We start from the raw sequence: 25,863 nt of genomic DNA on the forward strand, positions 1-25,863 counted from the left end.
GTAAAAAGGGCCAGGTGACAAATTTTTGAATACCCAAAAAAAAACATATTTCTACGATGATTAATTAGCTGAAAGTTTTACTGAACATAGTTAGATAGTTGTTGTTTAATATCACGGACTTAGTTTTCATAATATAATTGCTTAAATTCAAACTGTACCTTTGTGCCCCGTCCTATCCTATACATAAATTGAATTTTTAATAAACAAAAATATATAAAAAAATTTTTGTTTTCATATTAAATATTTTGCCCTATAAGTGACATAAACTATTCCTAAACTTCTTTCCAGTTTTATTCCCCAAAACTTCGTTATTGGATGAATGTCTTTCGTGATAAATGATACAGATTAGACCGACATCATTTAAATCCTTAACTACTTATTCCCGGAAGACTGATACTTGTTTCTTATCCGATTGGATCTTCCTGGGAAATAACCCAAAACTTTTCTGATACTTGCGATTTTGTTGCGAGTATCAGTTTCACCACAAAACTTCGTAGGAAAACTAGAGTTTTTACATCGAAGTAATAGTAAGATACTTCGTATCAACACCAAAAACTTGTAAAAGACGTATAAAACAGTAAAAATATAAAATAATATAAATACTTATATATTATATATAATAATAAAATTTCAATATCGTTATCGTCTTTGAAAATATTAGAAGAGTGCTCATAAATTCTTTATGAAATATTTCCTTTACACCCATTTCTCAGTTATTTCATTTATAGCAGTATAGTTTAATACTTTCCACGTGATATTCAGAGTTCAGAGAAATAGCTAATATTTTGTTTCAAAAGTACGAAAATAGACCAGTAATATGAAGTTCCTTCTATATTGTTATGATCACGTGCATTTCCTATTCTTGCCTTGATTGCAATTGCAATGTCCCCGGGGACAGAAAAATGCTTCACATTAATTAATTTTTATAATTTTGTCGTATTTCACTTTTAGAAATAGACAGATATTGATTGGAAATCAGTTACACGTAATTCTTGAAACGTATAATTCAATAGTTTGTTAAAATTAATTATTTAAAAAAATATGACCTATACCTGTCTAGTCTATTATTAATATTTATAGTTTTGCATTATTTTAGTTTTAAAAATAATAAATATTCAAAAGACACCTAAGGTTATTATAAATAAATCAAAAAATATTTTACGAAATGTTTATTAAATTATGATTTACGTCAAATAACAAAGTTAGAAATCAAACTAAATTAACAAATGCTCCCCATGCCCTTTCACTTGTATTTTAAAATGAAAAGATTTATACTCGCTTAAATAATACGTGTTAAATAGAGTGTCCGGTTCTTGGTGCGGTCCGGCGTTACGGGACTTTCCCTTACAAATTATTTTTCTGTCTCAAAAGAAGATCTAAAAAACTTTTCGTTGTCTGTAGCAACTGATATTTTTCTTGTCAAAATAATTGAAATATAATAATAATAATAATAATAAATTTTTTGACGGTTTTTACTACCAATTTATATGAAGAACACAACGCCATGTTACGGTCCATTATATTGAAGAATTGGCTTCTTACTCTTCTTTTCCTAATACAAAAAAGTGATTTATCAATACACTTTTTCACTAAAACTATCCTTTATACCATCTCACATTCCAATATTTGGATAGTCTCCTGGTGTGACGTACCATCTCCCCAGTACAGCGACCTTTGCAAGGTTCAACATCTTTTAACATGACGTACAGACAAAACTGGATACGACACATAACGTAATCATTTTATACGTGTATAATGTGATATTTTTATTAGCCGAAGAGAATATAAAAGATAAAATCGAATGACAATGTGTCGCCCACAATCCAATTCCACTGTCATATTCAACTGTGCATTGGACAACCAACAAATAGAATAAGTCACCAACGTCACAGAAAATATACATTTTCATATGGCGAACGTAATATCTTGTCACGTTGGATTACATTTGAAATTGATATATTACAAAAATACAGATGTAAATATTTATTTTTATATAAATGCCATGCAAAGACATAGTAGGCACATGTACAACATACTATATCTTTCCTATTTCTCTAGGAACAATTGGAAATTGATGGACCGATTCTGCGCATAACAGAGAAATGTTACGGCGTGGCTATGTTACGCTCCGACTCCCCATACATTATGCGAATGAATCATACTGAATGCTGTCAAAATATCATGTATTTGCTGTTCATTCCGGCGTTTTAAACATAAACTGCAACGTCACTCGTATCTTACCTAAGAGGAATCAGAAACACACACTTATCTAACATCGTTTTTTTGACATTTGTGCGGCTTTTAGGTTATGTTTTGCATCAGAAAACCTGAGAAATTCGCCTGACTGAACACCAACCGCATAACTTTTGTCTATATTACTATGGAAAATTCTTCATAACATGACCTTATCATAAAATAGCGGCAGAATCGGTCCCTGAATCTAGAAAAATTGGAGAGAATCAGTTTAGAGATTTGCAAAAATTCAAGTTGTGATTTAAAAATGCCTTATAATTTAGCTATCGTAATTAACACTTTAATACAGTGGTTTTCTACCCTTTTCGCACCACGTCCCCTGCTTTAATAAAAAAAATGTTGCAACCCCCTTAATTTTCTCAACACTTTTATTTTATCACAAATTAATATGCAATATCATGTAAAAATATGAATAAAAAATAAATATTATTCTATATTATTGAAAAAATTTTAATTTATTATTGAAAATCCTTCCCCCCCCCTGTGACAGCCAGGAGCTCTTCTGATGGGGCGCGCCCCACAGATTGGAAACCGCGGCCTTAATATAATTTTTGCTTAATTATTATTGATCATTTCTATTAATTCTTACCTTAATACTGATCCGCAAGTTTTATCACAGACTGCACATTTGGCCGAAACCGGAAGATTTCCCTCCATCCATTGATGAGGCATTGTAATGTTCTGTAAAAAAAAAAAACAAATATTTATACTTAGTAATTTTTAACATATTAACATAATTTTTAATAGAATAGAATCCAGAATCTGTAAATTCTTTGTAAATCCATACGAAATAGATCCTGAAAATAGATCCATACGAAATAAGTTCTGAAACGCCAGGGATACTCTGTTCGAGTCCTGGCACTGACATAGAATTGTCATTTGATTTGTTGGATTGAAACTAAGTAGAATTTGAATTGTTAATTTGAGGTAAAATAGAATTAGAAGTTAGAAAAATAAGCACGGTTAGAAGAAAAAGAAGAATGTAGAAGTCATTTGTAAAGAAAATTGGATAGTATAAGACATATAAAAATAAAGAAAATTAAAGGAAGAAGAAAGGTCAATAAAAACAAAAATTAAAAGAAGCTTAAAATTGCAACTAAACATTTTACCAAAGGATTTTAAAAACAAAAATTTATTGTTTGTGAATTTTATAGTATTACATGCATATGATCTAAAAAACTGTTATATCCAACTATTTATTAATTAATAATAGAATTGTTCTGTGTATTTAGCTTTCCAATACGAACGCCAACAATTTCATCTAGGTCAAAGCAATTAGTCAAACATTCAACTGTGAATACAAACATTACTAATGAATAGAGTCTTCAACATTTATATCTTGATTAATATCGAAATTATCATCGGGATACAATCATCAATTGAATAATTAAAGAAAAACTATATTACAAAATTTACTTTTGAATTTTTATGGCATGAAAAAGAATTTATCACTTTCTTTAGATATTGATTATACCATTGAGTATAATTAATATATTTATATTTTAATAACCTGTAATATTAGTTGAGTTATGTATTATTAAAATAATTGCTTTACAGATATTTCTTACAATGTGTTTTATCAAATTATCAGATATAGATTTAAATATTAAATTACTTCAATATGGATAAAGTTGCAAAATAGATTTCCAGAACAGCACTAAATCTGTTATTGATAACAAAACTAATTAAAACTGCGAACTAGTTATTGCTCATTCCATTAGTAAGTTTGTTTCATGACAACTTGCATTAAAATCCTGCAAGTTTAATCATAACGCTCAAGTTAGTCTGTAATTGCAAATTACATTTTGATATCTTTTTGGGAGAATAATTTCAAAGTCTCGTTAATTTTGTATGCTATAAATGTTGTAGCAAAAGTTTTTGAAGAAAGTTCTAATGGAAGGTGCACTTTCGAATTCGGAATAAATCATAAAGGATTCTGAGGCCAATGGGACAAGGGTAATAATAAATTTTATACAAGCATAAACATATATGTATATATGCACGTTAATAATTTTTAGACAAAAGCAGTATGCATTCAGAAATAAATTTGTTTTTGTTATAAAGACATCGTATTTTCAAGAAGTTTAATGCCAAACTATTATCATTAAATATATTTTTTCAGGTTCTTCATTTTGCTTATATAGTCCAATAAATTATTTCATTGGAAAGAAATTGAACATGATCACGCAAAGTTCATAAGACAGATTAAAAAATATACAAATTAAAATATTGTGATCTTGGTGATTAATTTCTAAAATAATATCAATAAACATAAAATTTATATGAAGTAGATCGTCCTGTTAATCCAAATTGATGATTTGAATGAATAAGAGATAATATTAACAAAATTCTATGAATCGACAATCAAATAAAAAAAATACTTTCGGATATACCAAAAGTAAATCTATGATTCCAAAATTATTAACACTTGCAGTATTATAACTTATGACCTATTAGCCACAATGTATTAAAATATACCAAGTCCAAGTAAAATTACGCTTTGAGGAAATTTGTATAAATTTCTCGGTATCTTAAATTCATAAAACCTCTAATAATCTACCATAAACTTTGAATTTTATTTATTGGATTTTTTTTAAAAAAAATCTCATAGATACAAAATCTGTTTAAAACTTTTAAGCACTAAGAAACTAGTAGTACTCTAGTTATTATTTAGAAAAAAAAGCGGGTAAAAGGCAAAACTAGTGTTGGTGTCCCAGTACTTAACGTCAAGCCTAAACGAGGTGATAGTGATGAATTTAACTGTCCTGAAAAAATTAGAGTAACAATCATATCACGTTATTTGGAAATTGCAAGCTTTTGAGTGTAACCAAGAGCTTGGGTAACATTATAAAAAAAATTCGGTTATTGTGATTAACTTTGTTCATTTAAACTTTGGAATTAGAATTTTTCAAGAATAAAATAATCAAATATTTCACCATTTTATAATACTCATTAAATGTGCTAGCTTTTTAATGAAACTTGCCAACACACTGTAGTGCATTTGTTTAAAGAAAGGACTCTCAAAGTCGACCATAATTTAAATCCATAGTTCAACCAGAAGTCTTCTTTCTACAGAGCTTGGAGCATACACAGATTAACTGATTTTAATGATTTAAAAAACATTCAAATCGTACTGTTGCGGAGAAGTACTGATTAGTTTTTGGCAAAGGCAAGTTCAGCCGTTTCGAGCAAAAAGAGCCAAAAACGGCAAATCAGTTTTTGAGAGAACGGAGCGTCTGACTTGAATGATTCAAAAACCAAATTGACCAAATAAAGAAATGATTGAATTTTTATTATCATATATTTGATAAAGATTTTATAATAAATATATTTTTTTAACTTTTGCGCTTTGAAAACGTTTTTAAAACGCCGCATAGCAGATGCAGCGCGATTGTTTCAATAAAAGTTCAAAATTTTCAAAAAATTTTTGTATATAGAAAAGTTCAAACTTTTCAAAAAAGTTAGAATTTTTCAAAAATTGAAAATTCTCAAAAATCTAATTTTGAACACACTTTAGTAAATTTTTTTTTGAAGAAAGAACTCTCAAAGTCGACCGTAATTTAAATTCATAGTTCAACCAGAAGTCTTCTTTCTACAGAGCTTTGTTTTATTATGATCCTAGAAATGCTATTTACGGTTACAGTTCCAAAGTTCAAATGAACAAAACTAAAAATAAATAACCGGAAAAAGGTCATAATTTCACCAAAGCTTTAGGTTGTACTTAAAAGCTCATAATTTTCAAACAACGTGAGATAATTTTTCCTCTACATTTTTTCAGAACAGTTATGTTTTTTTTCTGTTACAGTATACCTTTTGACATCAAAAATACTGTTTTCGAAAATAAACCAAAAATTTTGAAACAATATAAAAAATAAATAAAAAAATATTATTTTTTATATACATTTTTACATAATATTGCATATTAATTTGTAGTCTAACATTGTAGTTGATTATTTAAGAAATAAAATTGTTGAAAAAATTAAAGAGTGCGCAACGAATTTTTCTGGGACACCCTGTATACACAAATATTTTACAATTACTTTACATCAAGAAAACATACAGTTAGCAAATAAGATAGTCTGGCACCACATATCCTTGTTCCACAGGAACCTTATAAATAAACAAACAAAACACTAAGTCACAACACACCCAAGTATGCTCTACACGACCCTAAATAACGTACACGGATACATTATTTAGTAACATGTACACCCCAAGCACAACCATAAATATCTCCTCACCCCATCCTTGTCCTCTATAATGTCCTTCCCGACGCTGGCGAGCGTGGTCCATTTGCAGTTGCTGACCGCCTTGGCGGCGCACCTCTTGTGCACTTTGCATTTGCAGACCTCGCAGGAGAGACCGTGCGACGTGACGCCCGAGAGAGCGTCGCGGCACACGTTGCAGTAAGTCGGACGAGCGTGAGACGTCGCATACCTGGAAAGAGGAATGACAATGATTTATTTATTGGTCAGGGGAATGGAATCCTATTCGAAAACTACTGAGGTTGAAGAATTACCCCTATCTTACGATACCTAGGACCATCAGTTCCTACGTTTATATATAAATCTATTACCGCTTCATCGTTATTTGCTATTAACCTATTATATATAATAATATGCACCCTACGTATCTTTTCACCCCTTACAATCCTTACATTCTACTATTTACACGCTATATTTTATTCTTATCTATTATCTATCGCCCACACCGGGATTTGAACCCGGGACCACCGCGTGGCAGTGGAGCGCCTTGACCACTACTCTATTGGGTCAAGTTTGTTTTTGATAAATTTATGAAATAAACATTACAAAAACCATGTAAATTTTTAATGCTATTATAAATATACTAGTGGGGCGCATAGAATCGTGCCTTACTTCAAATTGCTAGAACTTCCCGTACCAAAAAATTTTTTTTTAAAAAGATTAACATTTTTGAAAAAAATCTACTCTGAAAAAATTAGATTTTTGAGAAACTATAAATTTTTGACAAAAATTTACTTTTTTTTTGAAAAAAAGACTTTTCGAAGAGAAGTTAGTAAGTATTTTGAAATAATTTGAAAATTCTAAACTTTTTTTCAAAACAATCGTACTGCTTTAACTGCATAGAGACGAAATATCGAAGCGCGTAAGCGCCGCGTCTAATGGATAAGCATTGGTACGCAACCCGTAGGAATGTAAACAAAATTTATACTTATTGTTAAAATCTCTATAAAATATCTGATAATTTGATGTGTATATATCTAATGATCATTTTTGACCTCCAAATGGCATTTTTTTTACTTATTTTACTAGATCTCCAAAACCGCTAGACCTGCCTTCATGAAAATTTGATCACTTCATCTTGTTAATACAAGTGAAATGTTTTTTGATTTATTCAAATCAGACGCTCCGTTCTCTTAAAAAGCTGAGTTTCCGTTTTTGGCACTTTTTGCCCCATATCTTCGGAACGGCTAGACCTGCCTTTACCAAAAACTAATCAGCACGTCTCCTCATCAATACGAATCAAATGTTTTTTGAATTATTCAAATCGGTTGATCGGTGTTCCCGAAATCGTCGACGAAAATTTGTATCCGCACATACATACACACACGCACACACACACATGCATTCATTTTTTCTGCGGTATGCCAAAATATTCAGAAACCTTTGAAACGTAGATTAATAAAAAATTTCATTTTCGATTTTTTTGCGATTACTATAACTTGATTATAAGAACTATGTAAATTTTTAATGCTATTATAAATATATAATTTATTATTTATTATTATATAAATGTGTATAATGGTCCGCAGTAATAAATGTGTGCGTCACGAGTGTTACCATATTATTAATAAACATTATTCAAAATTGTTATATGATGTATTTATTTTCACTTAGATGCCATCTTGTGCAGTAGCAAATAAGTTTTACTTCAATCGCGTGTGAACCTTACGCGCACTCTTTTTTTACATATCTTCACGTTTGAGAAGTTTCTGAACATTTTGGCATTCCCTAGAAAAAATTGCTGTATAGGTGTGTGTGCGGATACAAATTTTCATCGGCAATTTCTGGAATACAGATTAACTGATTTTAATGATTTAAAAAACATTAGATTTGTACTGAAGCGGAGAAGTAGTGATTAGTTTTTGGCAAAGGCAAGTTCAGCCGTTTCGAGCAAAAAGAGCCAAAACGGCAAATCAGGTTTTGAGAAAACGGAGCGTCTGACTTGAATGATTCAAAAACCAAATGGATCAAATAAAGAAATGATTGAATTTTTATTATCATATATTTGATAAAGATTTTATAATAAGTATATTTTTTTAAGTCATGCGCTTTGAAAACGTTTCTAAAACGCCGCATAGCAGATGCAGCGGTGTTCAAAAAATTTCTGAATATAGAAAAGTTCAAACTTTTTAAAAAAGTTAGAATTTTTCGAAAATTCTCAAAAATCTAATTTTTTTAAATATTTCAACAAATTTTAAAGCTTTTTTGAAAATGTTAATTGTCTTGCACCACTAGTTATTTTATCAAAAGCTCATCAAAGTATGCCCAATGACGTTAAATTTTTCAATCAATCGATAGTTTGAATCGCTCACATCGCGACAGGTGAATAATTTAGTATATTATAGCACAAATTACTCGTCAAATATGGAAATAATATTTTTCCTTGTCAATTTGAATGTTATCTATGGCGTCGCTCTATATTATCCGAAAACATGCTTTGTATTATCTAAATATACATTTCCCATTAGGGTTTTGGATATATTATTTACACAAATAATAACAGAACACAGAAATAATTGTCCGCTTCAATTATGTGTCTCGTATAAACATAATCGATCGATTATTATGAACACCTGAATAATTATTGTGGACATTTTACATTTGTATTTTAAGGATTTAATTATGTAAAACAAATAATTCATTACTGTTTTTTTAATTTGTTATATGTATTACAAATAATTGTTAATTGAACTATTAGAAAATTATTTATGAAAAAAAAATATTTTTTATTATTTGATATACTCATATATATGAATAAAAACAAAATAACTTTTGAATAGGCGTGCCAAAACTTTTTAAAAAGAAAGTAAAATTGGATTGGAAAATATTATATGAATAGATAATTTTATTGTTGTTCTCTAAACTAGATTCTAATTTCCTTTTCCCAAAACAAACATAAAATCTCAAAATACATTTCTGATCCCATCAACAATTTTATATTAGCACAAAAAAATGTATTATAAAATCCGTTCATACAAACTTTCCGATCAAAACTCAAACTTTTCTATTCGAGCATTTTTATTCTCAGAAGGCGAAAACAACAGGAAGTTATTCAAACTTTTTTCATAAAACTTAAATCTTTCTAATACCGTACTAACGCTTAAATATTATATCTGCGCAGTAAATCTTTATTGCATTTTATATGAGCTTTTAATCCATTATTAACAAATCTTTTCTACTTTCGATAAAAAAAGTTATAAGAAACTAATAGGTGCTGATTACTAAGAATATTGTTGGTTCAGAAAGTAAAAACAAATAACATCTCGCAAATTGATAGTAATTATTTAATAAATACCTGCCAAGTACACAACTAATAAATTAATAATTATTCTAATAAATTCGTAGATCTCATGAAAAACAACTAACAAGGAAACGCCTAATTTCAAACAGACAATAGTAAAATTTGGAGCTGAATTCCCACTCTAACATTTATTAACTCAAATAATCCACATACTAGTACATGTTTCGCAATTATTTAAGCAATTACAACTTCTAAACAATTGCAATTAAAACACAAACTCAAGTAGGAAACTGCAAATACTCTAAATAAATTAACAAGCAAATACTCGACTATAGTGATCTTGTGAAGTAAATTAGATCCCAACTAGGAAAGGGAAATTAGACTTCTCACATATAGCCTTCAAATTCATAATGCCATGTTCATCAGATTTATTAGAGGCTAATTATATAATACAAAATCTAGTTTTTAATCTTTTAGTGGAAATTGGCGCATTTGTTAATGAAGTTTCTATAAAGCCCAAGAATAAAGCCGCTTATAAAAAGTCAGAGGATTTTGTGCATGCACTCATTTTATATACCTACTTCCAGGAAAACAAATTTTTACTGATGAAAATATGAATCGTGAGATTGTTATTGCACTTTTGTATTTCCTTTTGCATATTTATATATCTTCATGTTGAATATATGTATTTTTATTTGGCTTAATTTTCTTATGATTGCTTATTAAATTGTACGAATCAATTTACCAAAGTTAAGCCATTTTCTCAGATCATTCGTGTAATTCTGACACAGGATTACATAGGATTAGTCCTGAACATCTGAATGATATTATATTTTCCCTTGATTAATGATGTAGATAAAAAATAATTTTTAAAATCATTACTCACCAGTGGTGATCTCCTGATAAAAAATCGTGGACTCCTTGTTCGTAGTAGAGGCGATTGGAGGCGGCTTTCAAGGCGGACAGCCAGTCCTCCATTTCAGGTCGTGTTTCAGCCATAAGTACTAAAGATCGATTCGGTGTTATCACCTGAAAAAAAGATATTTTTATTTATTTATTTATTTATCAAAATAGCAATCAAGATATAATTTAATCTTATAAGGTATTGTGACACAAACGAGAGAAAAAGAATAAAAGCTATTGTGACACAAACGAGAGAAAAAGAATAAAAGAATAAAAAAAAATAATGATAATAGAAGCAAGAAAAAGAAAAAAAAAATTATCTAGACTTCACTCTAATGAAAAAGGATAAATTGTTACATATTTTTTATATGGAAATAAACATGGATTTGTTGTAAAAGAGCTCAATGAAATCGATGAAGATTTGCCATCGGACAAATCTTTCCAGAGTTCATAGTATTGTAGGATAGAGCATAATATTCAGATTTCACTCTTTTATTTATTTCTCTTAAAAAGGCTTTAAATAAACAAGTGATAAAATACATGTTATACGTAATAGGAGGTCAAAGAACTGTGTAATAAATTTTCTATTACCTACAAAATCGTAAACCGTAATATTATATTTTTTTTATTCACTATTATATTTACAATTGTCCAGTTAAGGACATTTAGTAAATTTGTTAAATTTAAAATTATTAGCTGTAAAAGGACATTGTGTATACTATAGTGACATATTTGAAAAACAAATCAATAGTAGTTTTTCCATTCGTTATAAATGATATTAACAATATTTTAATGATAATAATAAGAATTTATATATTTTCTTATAAATATTTTTTTATAAATAGCAAAGTCATAAGAAGAAATTATATTAAAAATAAAATATTTTCAATAATTTACGATTTTGAAATAACAAGTTGAAGTGACTTATATTGCTTATTACTTTAAATCCATAAATTTCAAACAAAAACTACTTTATTCTTTATATCTTATATTGTGTCAATTATAATGATTTAGAATCATTGTTTGCAGAAGAAATAATGATGAAGAGCTGTATCATAAATCAATTTTCAATTTCCAACTATATATATTTTCTTGTTTTTTAATGGTACAAATTTGTTTTATATACACAAATACACATACACATTGAATATTGTGTACGTAAAACATACTAAAAGCTTAATTATTAAAATTTAAACAATTGATATAATTTTCAAAAATATTTTGAGTCAAACCCTGATAAAATTTATTAAAAATCATATTTGTACAGTTAATTATTAAATCGATTCATAAATTCATTCAACACAATTAAAATTTCAGTTTGAAACCAAATATCAAATGAAATTACTCTGAAATGAAAAAAGCATTACACAATTAATTCTTAAATTCGGTTGATAACAATGTAAAAATTTAAAGAAATTCATTTAAGTAATAACTACAATGAAAATTAATTAATTATTTGATAAAATAATGTTGGATAATAATCCAATTGAAAATTATGGTTTCTTAGTTCAATTATCAAAATTGATTGCGATAATATTTTTAATTCTTAATTTTATAATATTTATTAAAAATCATATTAGGACACTCTGTGTTATATAAGCTCATAATTTAATTTAGCATACCTATATCTTATTTTAATACCAAATATCCGATAAAAAATAAAATCACTCGTTAATTACATCGTTAGAAAGTATGAAAGTATATTTAAACCAATTTTTACATCTAAATTAAAAAAAAAATAGTGATATGAACAATTAATGCTACATTACGACTGATTATCATGTTGGGTATAAAATAAAAATGATTTATTATGCTAATGCAACTTTTACCATTCCCAAGATAAAAAAGCGATGTCCAAGAGCGAGTATAAAAAACCAAAAGCACAAAACAAAGTTATTTATTATCCCAGGGGGTATAAATGGCCGTAAACATTTACTTTATCATCGAACGCATTCCATTTAAGTATCCAACATAAAAATTCTTTATATGTCATTTTCACCATTATCTGCAATGAGGGAAATAAAAACGCGACACGTATTTCTTTTAGTTCGCGTTTATGAGGAGAAATTTACAGAGAAAGTCGGATACGGATGTAATATAGGTAAAAAGTTCTTACTTGGAAACTGTGGTTCACGTTTTTAGTACTGCATTCTGCCACACATAGGTTTGCGAGCTCGATTTCATCGAATAAGACACTCTGGAAAAGAAAGAACACAATATGTTAGCATATTAAATTTATTAATTTATTAGAAAAAAATAGTGTTGCATGACAATAAGTTGTAAGCCTTAAGGGTGTTGTTCGTTGTTTTTTACAAAAAATGCAAGGTGTTTGTTTTTGTTTTTTTTTAGAAATGTTATCAAGTGGCTTAAGGTAGAGGGACTAGGTATTGCAAAAGTGAACAAATTAAAAAAAAATGCAAGTCGATCCGACTTGTAGTTTTTTTTTTAATTTGTGGCACCGCATTGAAAAAAGTCAATTTGGGAAAAACGTAATTAAAGTTTTCAATATAATGTACTAAATATACCATTTAATTTAATGTACTTAATACACCATGGTGTTCAGAGATGCCGACACATTAAAAAGGTCATGAGCATAAGGTATTATAATGAAAAAGAGAGCAGCTGGCATACAATAGCTCGCGGAGTGATGAATAAAACAATTTCAAAAGATCATACTTATAGAGATATATATATATATATATATATATCTATAACTTCGTCAAAAAAAATATTGAAATGATTTTTTTTTTAAATAATTCTAAGGTTTTTAGCTTTCATGATATCAAAAATCCTCAAAATAAAAAAAAAATAAATTAAAACCAAACAACCCTCTTAAGGCAAATTTCTGGAACTCTTTACGTCTAAATTTTAGATCTGGTTCCAAATTTCAGATCTTGGTATGAATTTTAAATCCGAACATGTTTAATTCTGTCTTAAAAACGTCTGACCGAAATTATAAATTTGCAGTTAAATAATATGATTAAAGTTTATAAACAGGTTCATGGATTCCAAACCTCTTTACAATATGCGGTTTCAGAGAACTTCAAGCTTTAAACTTAAGCTCTAGAGAATTTATAGCACTTTGTCGAAGTAATAGGAGATCAAAGTAAAACTAGATTTGCGGACGATCCCACATGAAAGTCGATCTTAACGCAATTTAAAATGGTTTAACCATCCAAACAGTGTTAAGAAATTCAATTATAAACAGCTTCTATAAAATCAAAAACTAAATTCAGAAAATCAGAAACATATTGTGCTTGTAATGGAAGCAGTAGATATAAATGCAAATGCACTGGTATATAGTCCTAGATATTCGATGAATCTCTTCGTTAGAAATAATAATATATTCAAAATAGAGTGCTAAAGTAAAGTTCAGGATTTTCTTTGACTATAGAAAAGTGAAGTTAAATGACCTAGATAGGAGAAAAATGTTTGTAAAAAATATTATTTTGTTCTTCAGTATTGGACTCTAGATTTATTAGGCTTGAATGCTAAATATAATAATAATAATAATAATAGAAAACGCGATTCAAAATAGGTAAAACTCACATTGTTTTTAAAACTATTTAATCTCAGGTAAATAGCTCAGTTGTTCATATTTAAATATTCGCAATAGTTCAATCAAAACACATCATCATAATGAAGTATTTATTCATAATTACCATTTATTTATATTTACCATTCATTTATATTTCGAACATTATTAGCACAAAACTTTTAATGAATGTATTCTGTGGTTGAACACGAAAACTTCTGATTATTTGTGTTAAATAGTCATTAATTAAAACTTACACCGCAATATATAGTATTTAATTAAACACATGATAAATTTTAGTTCCTTTTGAAGTTCATTGGAGTTTAATGCTCATACGTTTATTAGCTTTCCAAATATTAATAAATCTAGGCAAAGCAGTTTATGTGTTTGATTGTCTGTAATATTAAATATGTGTATTCTGCATATTGGGTAGCTTTGTTCAAATCCCATAGTCTTTTGATCTCAAAGAGAACGAATGAAGTTCATTATTACTAGATCTGGTAAACAGAAAAACTTTTGTATTATAAAAATATTTGGAATCCTCATAACTTACATAATATTCATATACAGATATGTAATACTAATAATAATAAAAAAAACTTTAATTAAACCTCAAGTATACAACGATCTAAGGTAGATCAATGAGCTTTTTCAAGTTCTAAAATATATTGATAAAAATATTACAATAATTTTTGTAGTACAATGTCATCATGAAAAAAAACCTGAAAAGAATTTCTTCAGTCCCAAAATCAGAAGACAGGATTCCATTCAGGGCTCCAAATGGATAAAGAATGAGGATTATTTATACACAGAGTTTATAAACTCTGAAAATTATTTATTTAAGGAGTTTGAAGAATTAATTGATTAATGTAATTTTTATCCGAATCAGACATATTGGTTTTAAATGAAAATTCTGACTAATTCATAGAAAATCAAGATTTATTATTAATATCACATTAGAATTTGTGGCCTTTTGCCAAGATAATATAAGTTCAAAGTAAAACAAAGTAAAGTAAAATAAACAGCTCATACAAGAACATAATATCATAAAATTGATATTTGTTGTTACATGTACTTCATAACTAACGGATCAACTATCAGCAAGTTATCAAAAATATTTACCTAAGAACGATAATGAATTATGGAAAAAAATATATATTCATATTATATTGTTTTTAATCAAATCACATACGAAATAATAATTTAACTTGCATTAGTAAAAACTTGAAAAAGCAGCAGTGGCAAAAAATATTGCAAGTTTTTCTAAGCGATTACTACAAGCCTGGATTAATTTCTGCAATTTTCAGAAAACAACATTCATAAAAATTCATATACAAAAAATTTTATCCACAAAAGAGAATCCAATTCCATACGTAGATATTCAGAATATGACGCAAATCCATCAGTTGTTTTCCGAAACAATATTATTTTTTTGTGACAATGTTTTTGAATGGCAAATAGAACATTTATACGCAATGGCATCCACAGTTCCATTTTCAATTTGAATTTCACGATTTCCATTGCCATAAAAAACAGTTTTAAACGTTTATAAAAAAGTTTCCCATCATATGCAGACGTTAATTAAACTCATGCTATCGACGATCTGATGAAAAAAACGCACAGTCATTAAAACTTGCCAGTTCAGTAGTCACATGCAGAAACAGAGTAAAATTAATTTTAATCTTTCAAAATTTCATGCAGATATAAATGAAATATTTTTTAAATGCATTTCGAACTCACTTGTCATATAATTATATTTCAATTCTAAATAAATCATTATGAATAATACCATTAATAGATAATACAATAATTACTTAGGCTTCTGTTCTATTTTACATTATTATTTAATATTTGTGTTAAATAAATATACCTACACTAAATAAATTGAAAGAAAAAAGAAAATATGTCAGCTTTATTTTGGCGAAAGTTAAAGCTTTTTGTTCAATGTCAAAGAAAGGAGACATGTTAAAAACTGATGGATAAGATTTGGCTTAGATCCAATGGAAGTTTTCCAAGTAGGATAAGGAAAACAACATATATAATACATTGTCTGCAAAAATTATCTAGTTATTACGTATTTGTCAACTGAACCCCAAAGGATCTGATATCATAGTTATCTAAATTTTAGTAGATAATATAATAATGATGTCCACTTTCATGACATTCTTGAGAGTAGATCGTGTAATAGATGGACCTTAATTTAATAGCATACTGAGGACAAGTACCTGTCAGATCCATTAAGTTTAATAATACAAGGGTATATAAATGGAACTAGGTATACGTGGCATTTTCTCTTAAGATATATTACACAAACTTCCCGATTTGTGTAAGTACCTAATCAATAAGAATATGGATTCAGCAACTTTCCAAATTGTGATGATGAAATTTTTCTACACGGACCTATTATTTCAAATTATAACGATTTTTTATAATTATACCACTTTTCGCGGGTTCGCAATATTTCAGAATGTTCGTTAAGAATATTAACAGAACTCCATCATCATACAAAAAAAATTTGAACATTTAATTATTAAGAAACATCCGAAGCAGAAACAAATCATTATGAGTCCCAACTGATAATTTTCGAAACAAAATCTAGTTCGGTTTAGGATTTTGCACTAGTTTACTAATTTTGATAAGCTGCTATAAATAATAAATAAATATAAATTTTAAATTGTTGAAATCGGTTCTACAACATTTGAAAAAACATTGACCAAATGTCATACTTTTGCTTCAAACAGATACCAATTTTGATCTCAAACGATTCAGAATGATTTAAAACATTGACAACATTCTAGCAAATCGGATTTTTTGGAATTGATACACTTCTCCTTCGGGAAAATGCAAATCTCTGTATAAAATACTTATCAAATAAGTTTTCTAATGCTCTTGAATTACTAAATTATATATTTCACTATAGACATAGGCAATGATGTTGTATTTCATGGAATACTGAGAACTGATATACTCTAATTTAATGTTAGTATACAAGGACAAAGTACCTGTCGGATTCATTAAGTTGAGTAACTCAAAGGTAAATATATAAAATTATGAACACAAATACAACTTCTTAATTACAACTTTCAATTTTCTCATAAATGCCTCAATAGGGTGCTACTCAAAATCAAATATTGACTGAGCAGAAATTTGAAGTAACAGTGATAATTTATACTTGTTTACATAGAATAGAAGCAATCAAGTAACAGTGATAATTTATACTTGTTTACATAAAATAGAAGCAGGCAATATTTTCTTGGCATTTTATAAGGATTTTGGATCATGTATCTAACATCAGCACTGCACCATAGTAATAAATTCGGTTTGTGCTTAACTATATCTTCTACATCCAATCGAAATTTGAATCTGCCAAATATCCATTAATGACAAAATTATATCCATTATTACCCCGGTGCACCCTACAATTTGAGTGCATTGCAACGGAAGTAGGACGATTATTATTAAGTGAGGGACGTGGAGCGAGAGATCGCAAAATACGAAGAGTTATCTCTGTGACGCAAGGGAATTTCAGGACAAACAATAGGACTTGATGATCTCATACTGACGCAGACAGAGACACAGGGCAATGTTTGGCATCGAGTTCCATCACTTTTCAAACGGTTCCGATGTCAACAACTAAACTAAACGATGGAAGTTTGCACAAAAGTTTAAAGATTTGTGAAACTTTGTTACGTAGAAATTTATTCATTCATTGCAGAAATGGTCACAGGACAAATGATCTACATTTTACTTAATGTAGAGAAACAAGATTTCTAACTATGATCGTATTACTTCTAATTGTGATCTTGTTTATTAATATAATATACAATTTATGTTTGGCCCCGAGTTCCACCACGTTTCAAACGGTTCGGATGTCAACAACTAAGCTAAACGGTGGAAGTTTGCACAAAAGTTTAAACATTTGTGAAACTTTGTTACGTGGAAATTTTAGTCATTCATTGCAATCGACGTAGAAATGTCCACAGGACATATGAGCTATTTATGTGCAAAAATAAGCTTTATAAGATAATCAAGATTTCTAACTATGATCATGTTATTGCTGATTGTGACCTTCTTTATTAATACAATATACAATTTATATTAAAAGGATTATTAAATATGTAAAGTAAAAATGACTAATTTTGGATTCTGTGACTAATAAGCTAAACGTAAAATAATCAACAAACGCATGTTTCCAAAACCACAAAACATGATCATTGCTGACTGCCAATGTTGAAAAAATATTGGATGCACATTACTAGAAATACATAATAATAAAGGTTGGCAAAGATATAAAAAATATTTATAACTAGTGGGGCGCATGGCATCGTGCCTTAAGGCAAATTGCTGGAACTTCCCGTACAAAAAATTATTTTTTTTTAAAAAGATTAACATTTTTGAAAAAAAATCACTCTGAAAAAATTAGATTTTTGAGAAACTATAAATTTTTGACAAAAATTTCCTTTTTTTTTGAAAAAAAAACTGAAGAATTATTTATTATTTTTTTAAAATGAGTAACATTTTTGAAAAAAAATCACTCTGAAAAAATTAGATTTTTGAGAAACTATACATTTTTGACAAAAATTTACTTTTTTTTGAAAAAAAAAGACTGAAGAAAAATTTATTTTTAAATATATTTTGGAAATTTTGAAGTTTTTTTCGAAGCAATCGTACTGCTTTAACGGCATAGAGACGAAATATCGAAAAGCGTAAGCGCCGCGTCGCCGTCTAACGGATAAAACATTGGTACGGAACCCATAGGAATGTAAACAAAATTTATACTTATTGTTAAAATCTCTATAAAATATCTAATAATTTGATATGTCTAATGTCTAATGATCATTTTTGACCGCCAAATGGCATTTTTTTCACTTTTTTTACTAAATCTCAGAAACCGCTAGACCTACCTTCATGAAAATCAGTTCTTCATCATGTTAATACAAGTAAAATGTTTTTTGAATTATTAAAATCGGACGCTCCGTTCTCTTAAAAACCGTGTTACCGTTTTTGGCACTTTTTGCCACGTATCTTCGGAACGGCTAGACTTGCCCCCGCCAAAAACTAATCAGCGCGTATCCTTATCAGTACGAATCGAATGTTTTTTGAATTATTTAAATCGGTTGATCGGTGTTCCCAAAATCGTCGACCAAAATTTGTATCCACACACGCACACACACACCTAAACACATGCGCACACGCGCACACACACATACATCCATTTTTTCTAATGGTATGCTAAAATATTCAGAAACCTTTGAAACGTAAAGATATATAAAAATTTTCATTTTCGTTTTTTTTGCGATTACTATAACTTGTCCTACGCGAAGTTGAAAAATAAAAACTATTAATAAAATAATAAAAAAAAGAAGAATCAACACCACAAATATTATCAAGTCACCCAAACAAATATTTAAAAGAATTGAGTGAGGAATCCCCTACTCGAAGGCCTTAAATAAAATGTCAAAGAATAAAAAAAGGAGATACATCATTGGAGATAATTTTTTTCAATGCATTCACAACCAGCATGTTGTCTTATATTATTTTGATCGGCAATAAATATATGCAAAAAAGTAGGGCCGATTTGCGTGAATGAAATGAATAGACAAATTTCTCGTCGGCAATTAAAGTTTTATTACCCCCAAACACTTGTATGGCCATAAAAATTCTCTCTAATTGAGTCATTTTCCCCATTTTCCCCATTTCTTGTATCAATCCGTAACTTTGACGATCTTTGTCTCTCGGCAACTGAGCCCGTCAGTTGGGATGTTTGTTCTTGCGTTGATTGCTTGTGTACGAAATGTGAAACGCTTTTCGGGGAAACACGAGTTACCCACATGAGTCGATGTGCGGATTATAAATGAGCTCCAGCCGAGCCGACGCCTACAGTCTTAATATGTGAAAACGCCCGTGAACCGGAATGTTGAGAAAATATACACCTATAGTAAGTGAAAAGTAAATGAAAAATTATATACAAGGTGTGATAAAAAAAATATGATGAGTGTTTCGAGTTTACCAGACGACCTAGATAAGCGATTTAGTGTTGTTGTATCTCTGCTGAAACAACAAAGTGCATCATGCTTTTTATCTAACTAGGTGTACAATGGACTTGAATCTGTGAACGTATATGTACCAGCACAATAACAATAAAACTTTATAAACCATTGTATGCTGCCTGCAGAACTTGAAAAGCTCACTTTATTAACTTCCCGTAGGGCAAGTTATAGTAATCGCAAAAAAATCGAAAATGAAAATTTTTGCATTTCTCGACGTTTCAAAGGTTTCTGAATATTTTGGCATACCTTAGAAAAAATGGATGTATGTGTGTGTGTGTGTGTGTGTGTGTATGTATGTATGTATGTATGTATGTATGTATGTATGTATGTATGTATGTATGTGTATGTATGTGCGGATACAAATTTTCGTCGACGATTTCGGGAACACGGATCAACCGATTTGAATAATTCAAAAAACATTCGATTCGTATTGATAAGGAGACGTGCTGATTAGTTTTTGGCGAAGGCAGGTCTAGCCGTTCCAAAGATACGGGGCAAAAAGTGCCGAAAACGGTAACTCAGTTTTTAAGAGAACGGAGCGTCCGATTTGAATAATTCAAAAAACATTTCACTTGTATTGACAAGATTAAGAATCGATAACATTTTCATGAAGGTAGGTCTAGCGGTTTCGGAGATATGGAGGAAGAAGTAAAAAAATGAGCCATTTGGCGGTCAAAAATGATCATTAGACATATGCACATCAAATTATCAGATATTTTATAGAGATTTTATCAATAAGTATACATTTTGTTAACATTCCTATGGGTTCCGTACCAATGCTTATGCGTTAGACGGCGACGCGGGGCTTACGCGCTTTATATTTTGTCCCTATGCAGTTAAAGCAGTACGATTGCTTTGAAAAGAAAGTTCAGATCTTCCACAATATGTCAAAATAAAGAAAAAAAAATTTTTTTTCAAAAAAAATTAATTTTTTGTCCAATCTATAGTTTCTCAAAAATCTTATTTTTTCAAAGTAATTTTTTTTCAAAAATAATCATTTTTAAAAAAATAATAATTTTTGATACGGGAAGTTCCAGCAATTTGCCTTAAGGCACGATGCCTTAATTGCCTTAAGACAGAATTCCACTTACAGCTAGTTTATTATATAAATTCGCAACGGTTCATATAACCCATAGCAAAAGATTTACTATTACAAGATTTGCACTTCTTGTACTGTTTATTAGGTTGGCAACTAAGTAAGTGCGGATTTTTGTTAGAAAACCAAAGACACTTTGTTCATTGAACTAAATAACTTTATTCTGTATTGTATTGTCTATTTAGTATCTAAATTTTAGATCAATGACTTTTTGTCATATTTAAGCAGAATCATCATCCCACCTTCATAAAACTTCTGGTTTTTATTTAAAATTTTAAAATTGGGTCGTGTACTATTTGAGACCATCATAATCATTAAATTGTTTACCATTCAAGATCGAAACAAAAAGTAATCAGAAGGTTCAAGATCAGGGCTGTATGGTGGATATGGTAAAACATCCAACTAAGCTCCAATAACATTTAACGAGTGATGCCAGTAATGAAAAAATCAGTGTTTCGATTTGTCAAGTTAGCCCATAACAGCTCATAATTTTTTGTGGGCTTAAGATGGCTTTTCACTTGTAGAAATAAAAAAGTAAAATATGATAAAAAAATCGATTTGATTTTCCATCTTTCAATAAACGCCAAACGGAAAATACTAAATGATACTAAAATTGCATACTAAACATTATGAAATTGCTGTCGGTACTACGACAGCAAACAAAAAAATTCAATTAAAGCTGTTTGAGTTGAAAACCGCACTTATTTAGTTGCCAATTTAATAAAATTTATTATATTTTATTAATATTGTTCAAGTATGCATTACAGTTATATTTACGTATAACAGTATTTATATAACTCGTTGAGGAAAGCTTCAATTAAGACATAAACTTCAGCCGAAGCGCCAATACCAAAATTGAAAGAAATATACAATACCATAGAAAATCATAGAAATTTTAAATAAAATAACCTAATAAATTAATACAACTATATCACAATTATATTTCAAACTTAACTTGATATTATTAAAAAAATATTTTAAAATATTTTAAATAAATTTTATTATTAACAATAAATTAGTATTATGCTGTTGCCAATTTCTTAATGTATAATTAGAGACATACATATTAATTTAACAAAATTTAGATGGCTTGAAATATAAATGTATTTAATGCATCTAATTTCTAAAATTTCAGTATTCACGTCATATAGAAAATTAAATAAATGAATCAAAAGGTGTTTGAAATATTAATTTCAGTCCCTTATTCCCCTGTGACATAGAAATGCGATGATGAAGAGAATATGTACTTCACGAAAAAGACTTCTCACGTAAAATGTAACATCATCTGATTACACGCCTTATCTGAAGATCTACTTTAATTTTCTAAAATCATTCCTTATGTACCAAGTGCCTACCTACACACTTCAAAGTCAAGGTAATTCGAAGAAAAAATATTGAAAATTTTAGGAGCTTTTGAAGGAAGATGTAAATGTTCAAACAAAATCAAGTAGGTGGTTAAAAATTATGTAAATAAACTTCATACTGTAACTGAAAATTATATTACAGTTTATGTAAATAAAATTTATATTGAAAAAAAAACACTATGTAGATCGCAACTTTCATGAATTTGAAATAGAAACTAAATTAGAATAATTGAATTTGAAGTTAGCTAAACATAACCCAAATATTCATTAGTTGTTTTAACCCAAAAGTGTTATAGTCCTATATATACATTGTGAAAATTATTGTTTTGATTTAATTAGATAAAAACACCGACGTAGGTATACTCTTAAATTTAATTTAAACATAATAAAACCCAATAAGTTTGGAAGCAAATTTATATGAGAATCATTTACTTTTAATCCAGGGGTAATAAAACCAAAGTAAAGTAAAAATTAGCAATAAAAACGTTGTTTGAAATGCTCAACGTTTTAATAATTTTTACATTTAGAAAACTTATTTTGAAAATGAATAAATAAAAAGAAGAGTAAATAAATAAATAAAAAAGAAACCAAGAGAAATAATTTATAGCAAATAGGTGACGTTAATTTTTCACCAAAAACCAATATATCTATTAAATACACAATTCTTCTTGGACATTTTTTTCTTTTAATTCCTGAAAATTTTATAATATTGAACATAACGTATACACATTACAATAATTCGTTATTTGTGCAAAACCAAACCAAACTAAATTGCAAAATTCTACAATACAGACTATAAAAAGTGTTTCACAATCATCTCATACTTCTAACAAAATTTCTATGTATCACCATGTATAGATTATGCTACATTCATAACTTCGTCGTCTCCATTCGATTTTCGATACATTTCTTTTGTATACATTTTTTATAATAGCCGATAAAAATATTTGGTCATGAAAAATACATCGTAAAATAGCTTGCGAGCTTTTATGTATAGAAAGTTTTTGTATCCTTGTATGGACAATAGTGTGACATGTTCCGGCCGCAAATAATAATACCCGACCTTTATATTTGTGTAGGTCACATCCAATGACGGAATATTTGATACATATTGAATAAAATAGGACTCCCGATACCGACCATGAATAATAAAGTTCCGAAACACCTTTTAAAATATGCACAACTTGATCAAACAAATTTATCGTTTACGTGAAATTGTCCGTTTGTCTTCTAAATCTAGCCAACTCACCCAGAATAGACAGGTTATTAAATTTTATATATGCTTAATACATTTCTATTACTGACAAAACAAATTTATCCAAAAAATAATCGGTTAACCTAAAAGACTAAGAATTCAATTTATTAGTATTCAATGTATTCGAATATGAAACTGATATATTTGAATACAATTAATAATATCTGAATAGAGATAAGACATCACCTTGTTAATCCTTATTTGACAGTATTAACGATAATGCAGACTGAAATATAATGCGCCACGTTATAAAATGGATTTAGCACATGACAATAATTTTGGTAATAACCTTTAAATAAATCTTATACCCTATATATGTAAAATACCTCCGAAATGACGTCAATACTTGAATATAACACTTTCGGAATCCTATTACAGAGTATCAATTTGGTTAGAACACCGTCTATAATTAACCTTTGCCTTAAGAAAGTAATTGCATTATTTGATAAAAGGCCGAAACTCTCAACTTTAAATTAATTATTCGACAAAAATAAATATGAAGGTACATTTGAACTTCTCTCTCAAGTCAATAATAAACTAAATGTACAGTCTGGTTCCGTCATAATTAAAAACGATAACTTGTATCGACTCCAATTAACGACAGCCTTCGTTAAAACCTTTAAAATTTTCTGGTGAAAAAACAGGCAACAAGTTTTACGTATTCAAATCGAGTTTTTATTGATTTTACGTTTCAATGGTTTCAGAGTAATTTGGACTTTTATTTCAGTGAGCAATTCTTACGCCTTCGGATTCGTACTCTTTTCATCCTAGTAATTAATTAAAACTTTGTGATTTTAACAAGAAGTTTGATTAAAAATATTTTAATTAAGGATGAATAAAAGTTTAATTACTGGGCTACTCGCGTAAAGAAAATAATATAAAGATCAATGAAACCTCATTAAAATATGAACAATTGGTTAATATTAATTTTAATTTAAGCTGTTTCTTTAAATCATGAAATTCCAAAATAATCTTTTTGTTCACTGTTAGATGCTGTTTTGTGAGAGTGATCGGCATCTTATTCTATTGAAATCTCAAGCATCTTTTATAGTTGATAAAAATAAAAAACATTGGTCTATGCGTCTTTAAATCTTCACTTAATTCGCTTCATAAAAGTTTTAATATTATCTACTTTTAGTCTTATAAATTACACGTGTTCCATTGAAAGTATGCGTTCCTTTGTTTATTGTTCCTGGTTTAAATTTTATGTGACTGCAAAAGTTTTAATTAGGTGTTTAGAAACTAATTCATATTTATGAGTTAGTAACAGTCGTGATCATAATATAAAGGATTTACTAACGTAATAACCTTTATTACACTAGAATTCCAAATTCATTCTGTTATCGTTTAATAGCTACAAAACGATCACAATAGCCTTTGAAATCCATCACAGCATTTTCGAACAAACCACAAACATTTGAAATGCTGCTAGAAATTTCTAAATCAATTCATTCCATGAAATTCTGGATTTTACATGAATAGTGTCAGTCATATCGAGCTACACACATATCAGTCATGGTAAATTTCAAAATACAGACAAGGAGGGTATAGAATTCGAATAATACAACCCTGGAGAGCACTATATGAAGTAGATGACTATTTCAATAGAACAAAAACAGAATTTGATCAATAAAATCGTATTTGCGAGCATGTTGTACTTTGAAAACATTGAGCCTTAGAGAACTCACAAATAATTTATTTAGTCAGAAAAGGAACGGCACGGTGGAGACGCCTTGTACATTTATGTAGCATAATATTAAAAATATAATAATATAAATTACAATATTTTATTATAATATAAATTATGATTAATTTATTATAAAAAAATGGTCCATTTTTTGTATCAATCAATTGCTCATATTCATTTATAGTGTTTATATTTAAACATGTTAAGCTTCAAT

The 25,863-nt window shown here is 28.7% G+C and overlaps 1 protein-coding gene across 1 annotated transcript in view; it reads right to left on the reverse strand.

The window, feature by feature from the left end:
* Positions 1-25,863, reverse strand: part of LOC113370248 (diacylglycerol kinase eta-like) — a 226,279-nt gene that overhangs the window by 13,306 nt on the left and 187,110 nt on the right. The window contains exons 3-6 of the mRNA XM_026610920.1: positions 12,779-12,859; positions 10,646-10,788; positions 6,495-6,690; positions 2,843-2,934 (exon numbers count right to left, since the gene is read on the reverse strand). Of these exons, the coding sequence (XP_026466705.1) occupies positions 2,843-2,934; positions 6,495-6,690; positions 10,646-10,788; positions 12,779-12,859 (512 nt within the window). The remainder of the gene's footprint in view (positions 1-2,842; positions 2,935-6,494; positions 6,691-10,645; positions 10,789-12,778; positions 12,860-25,863) is intronic.

This window comes from Ctenocephalides felis, unplaced genomic scaffold (assembly GCF_003426905.1).
Source record: "Ctenocephalides felis isolate EL2017-DRISC unplaced genomic scaffold, ASM342690v1 CF-g0.4_SCAFFOLD_01492, whole genome shotgun sequence".
In the NCBI taxonomy this organism is placed as follows: Eukaryota; Metazoa; Arthropoda; class Insecta; order Siphonaptera; family Pulicidae; genus Ctenocephalides; species Ctenocephalides felis.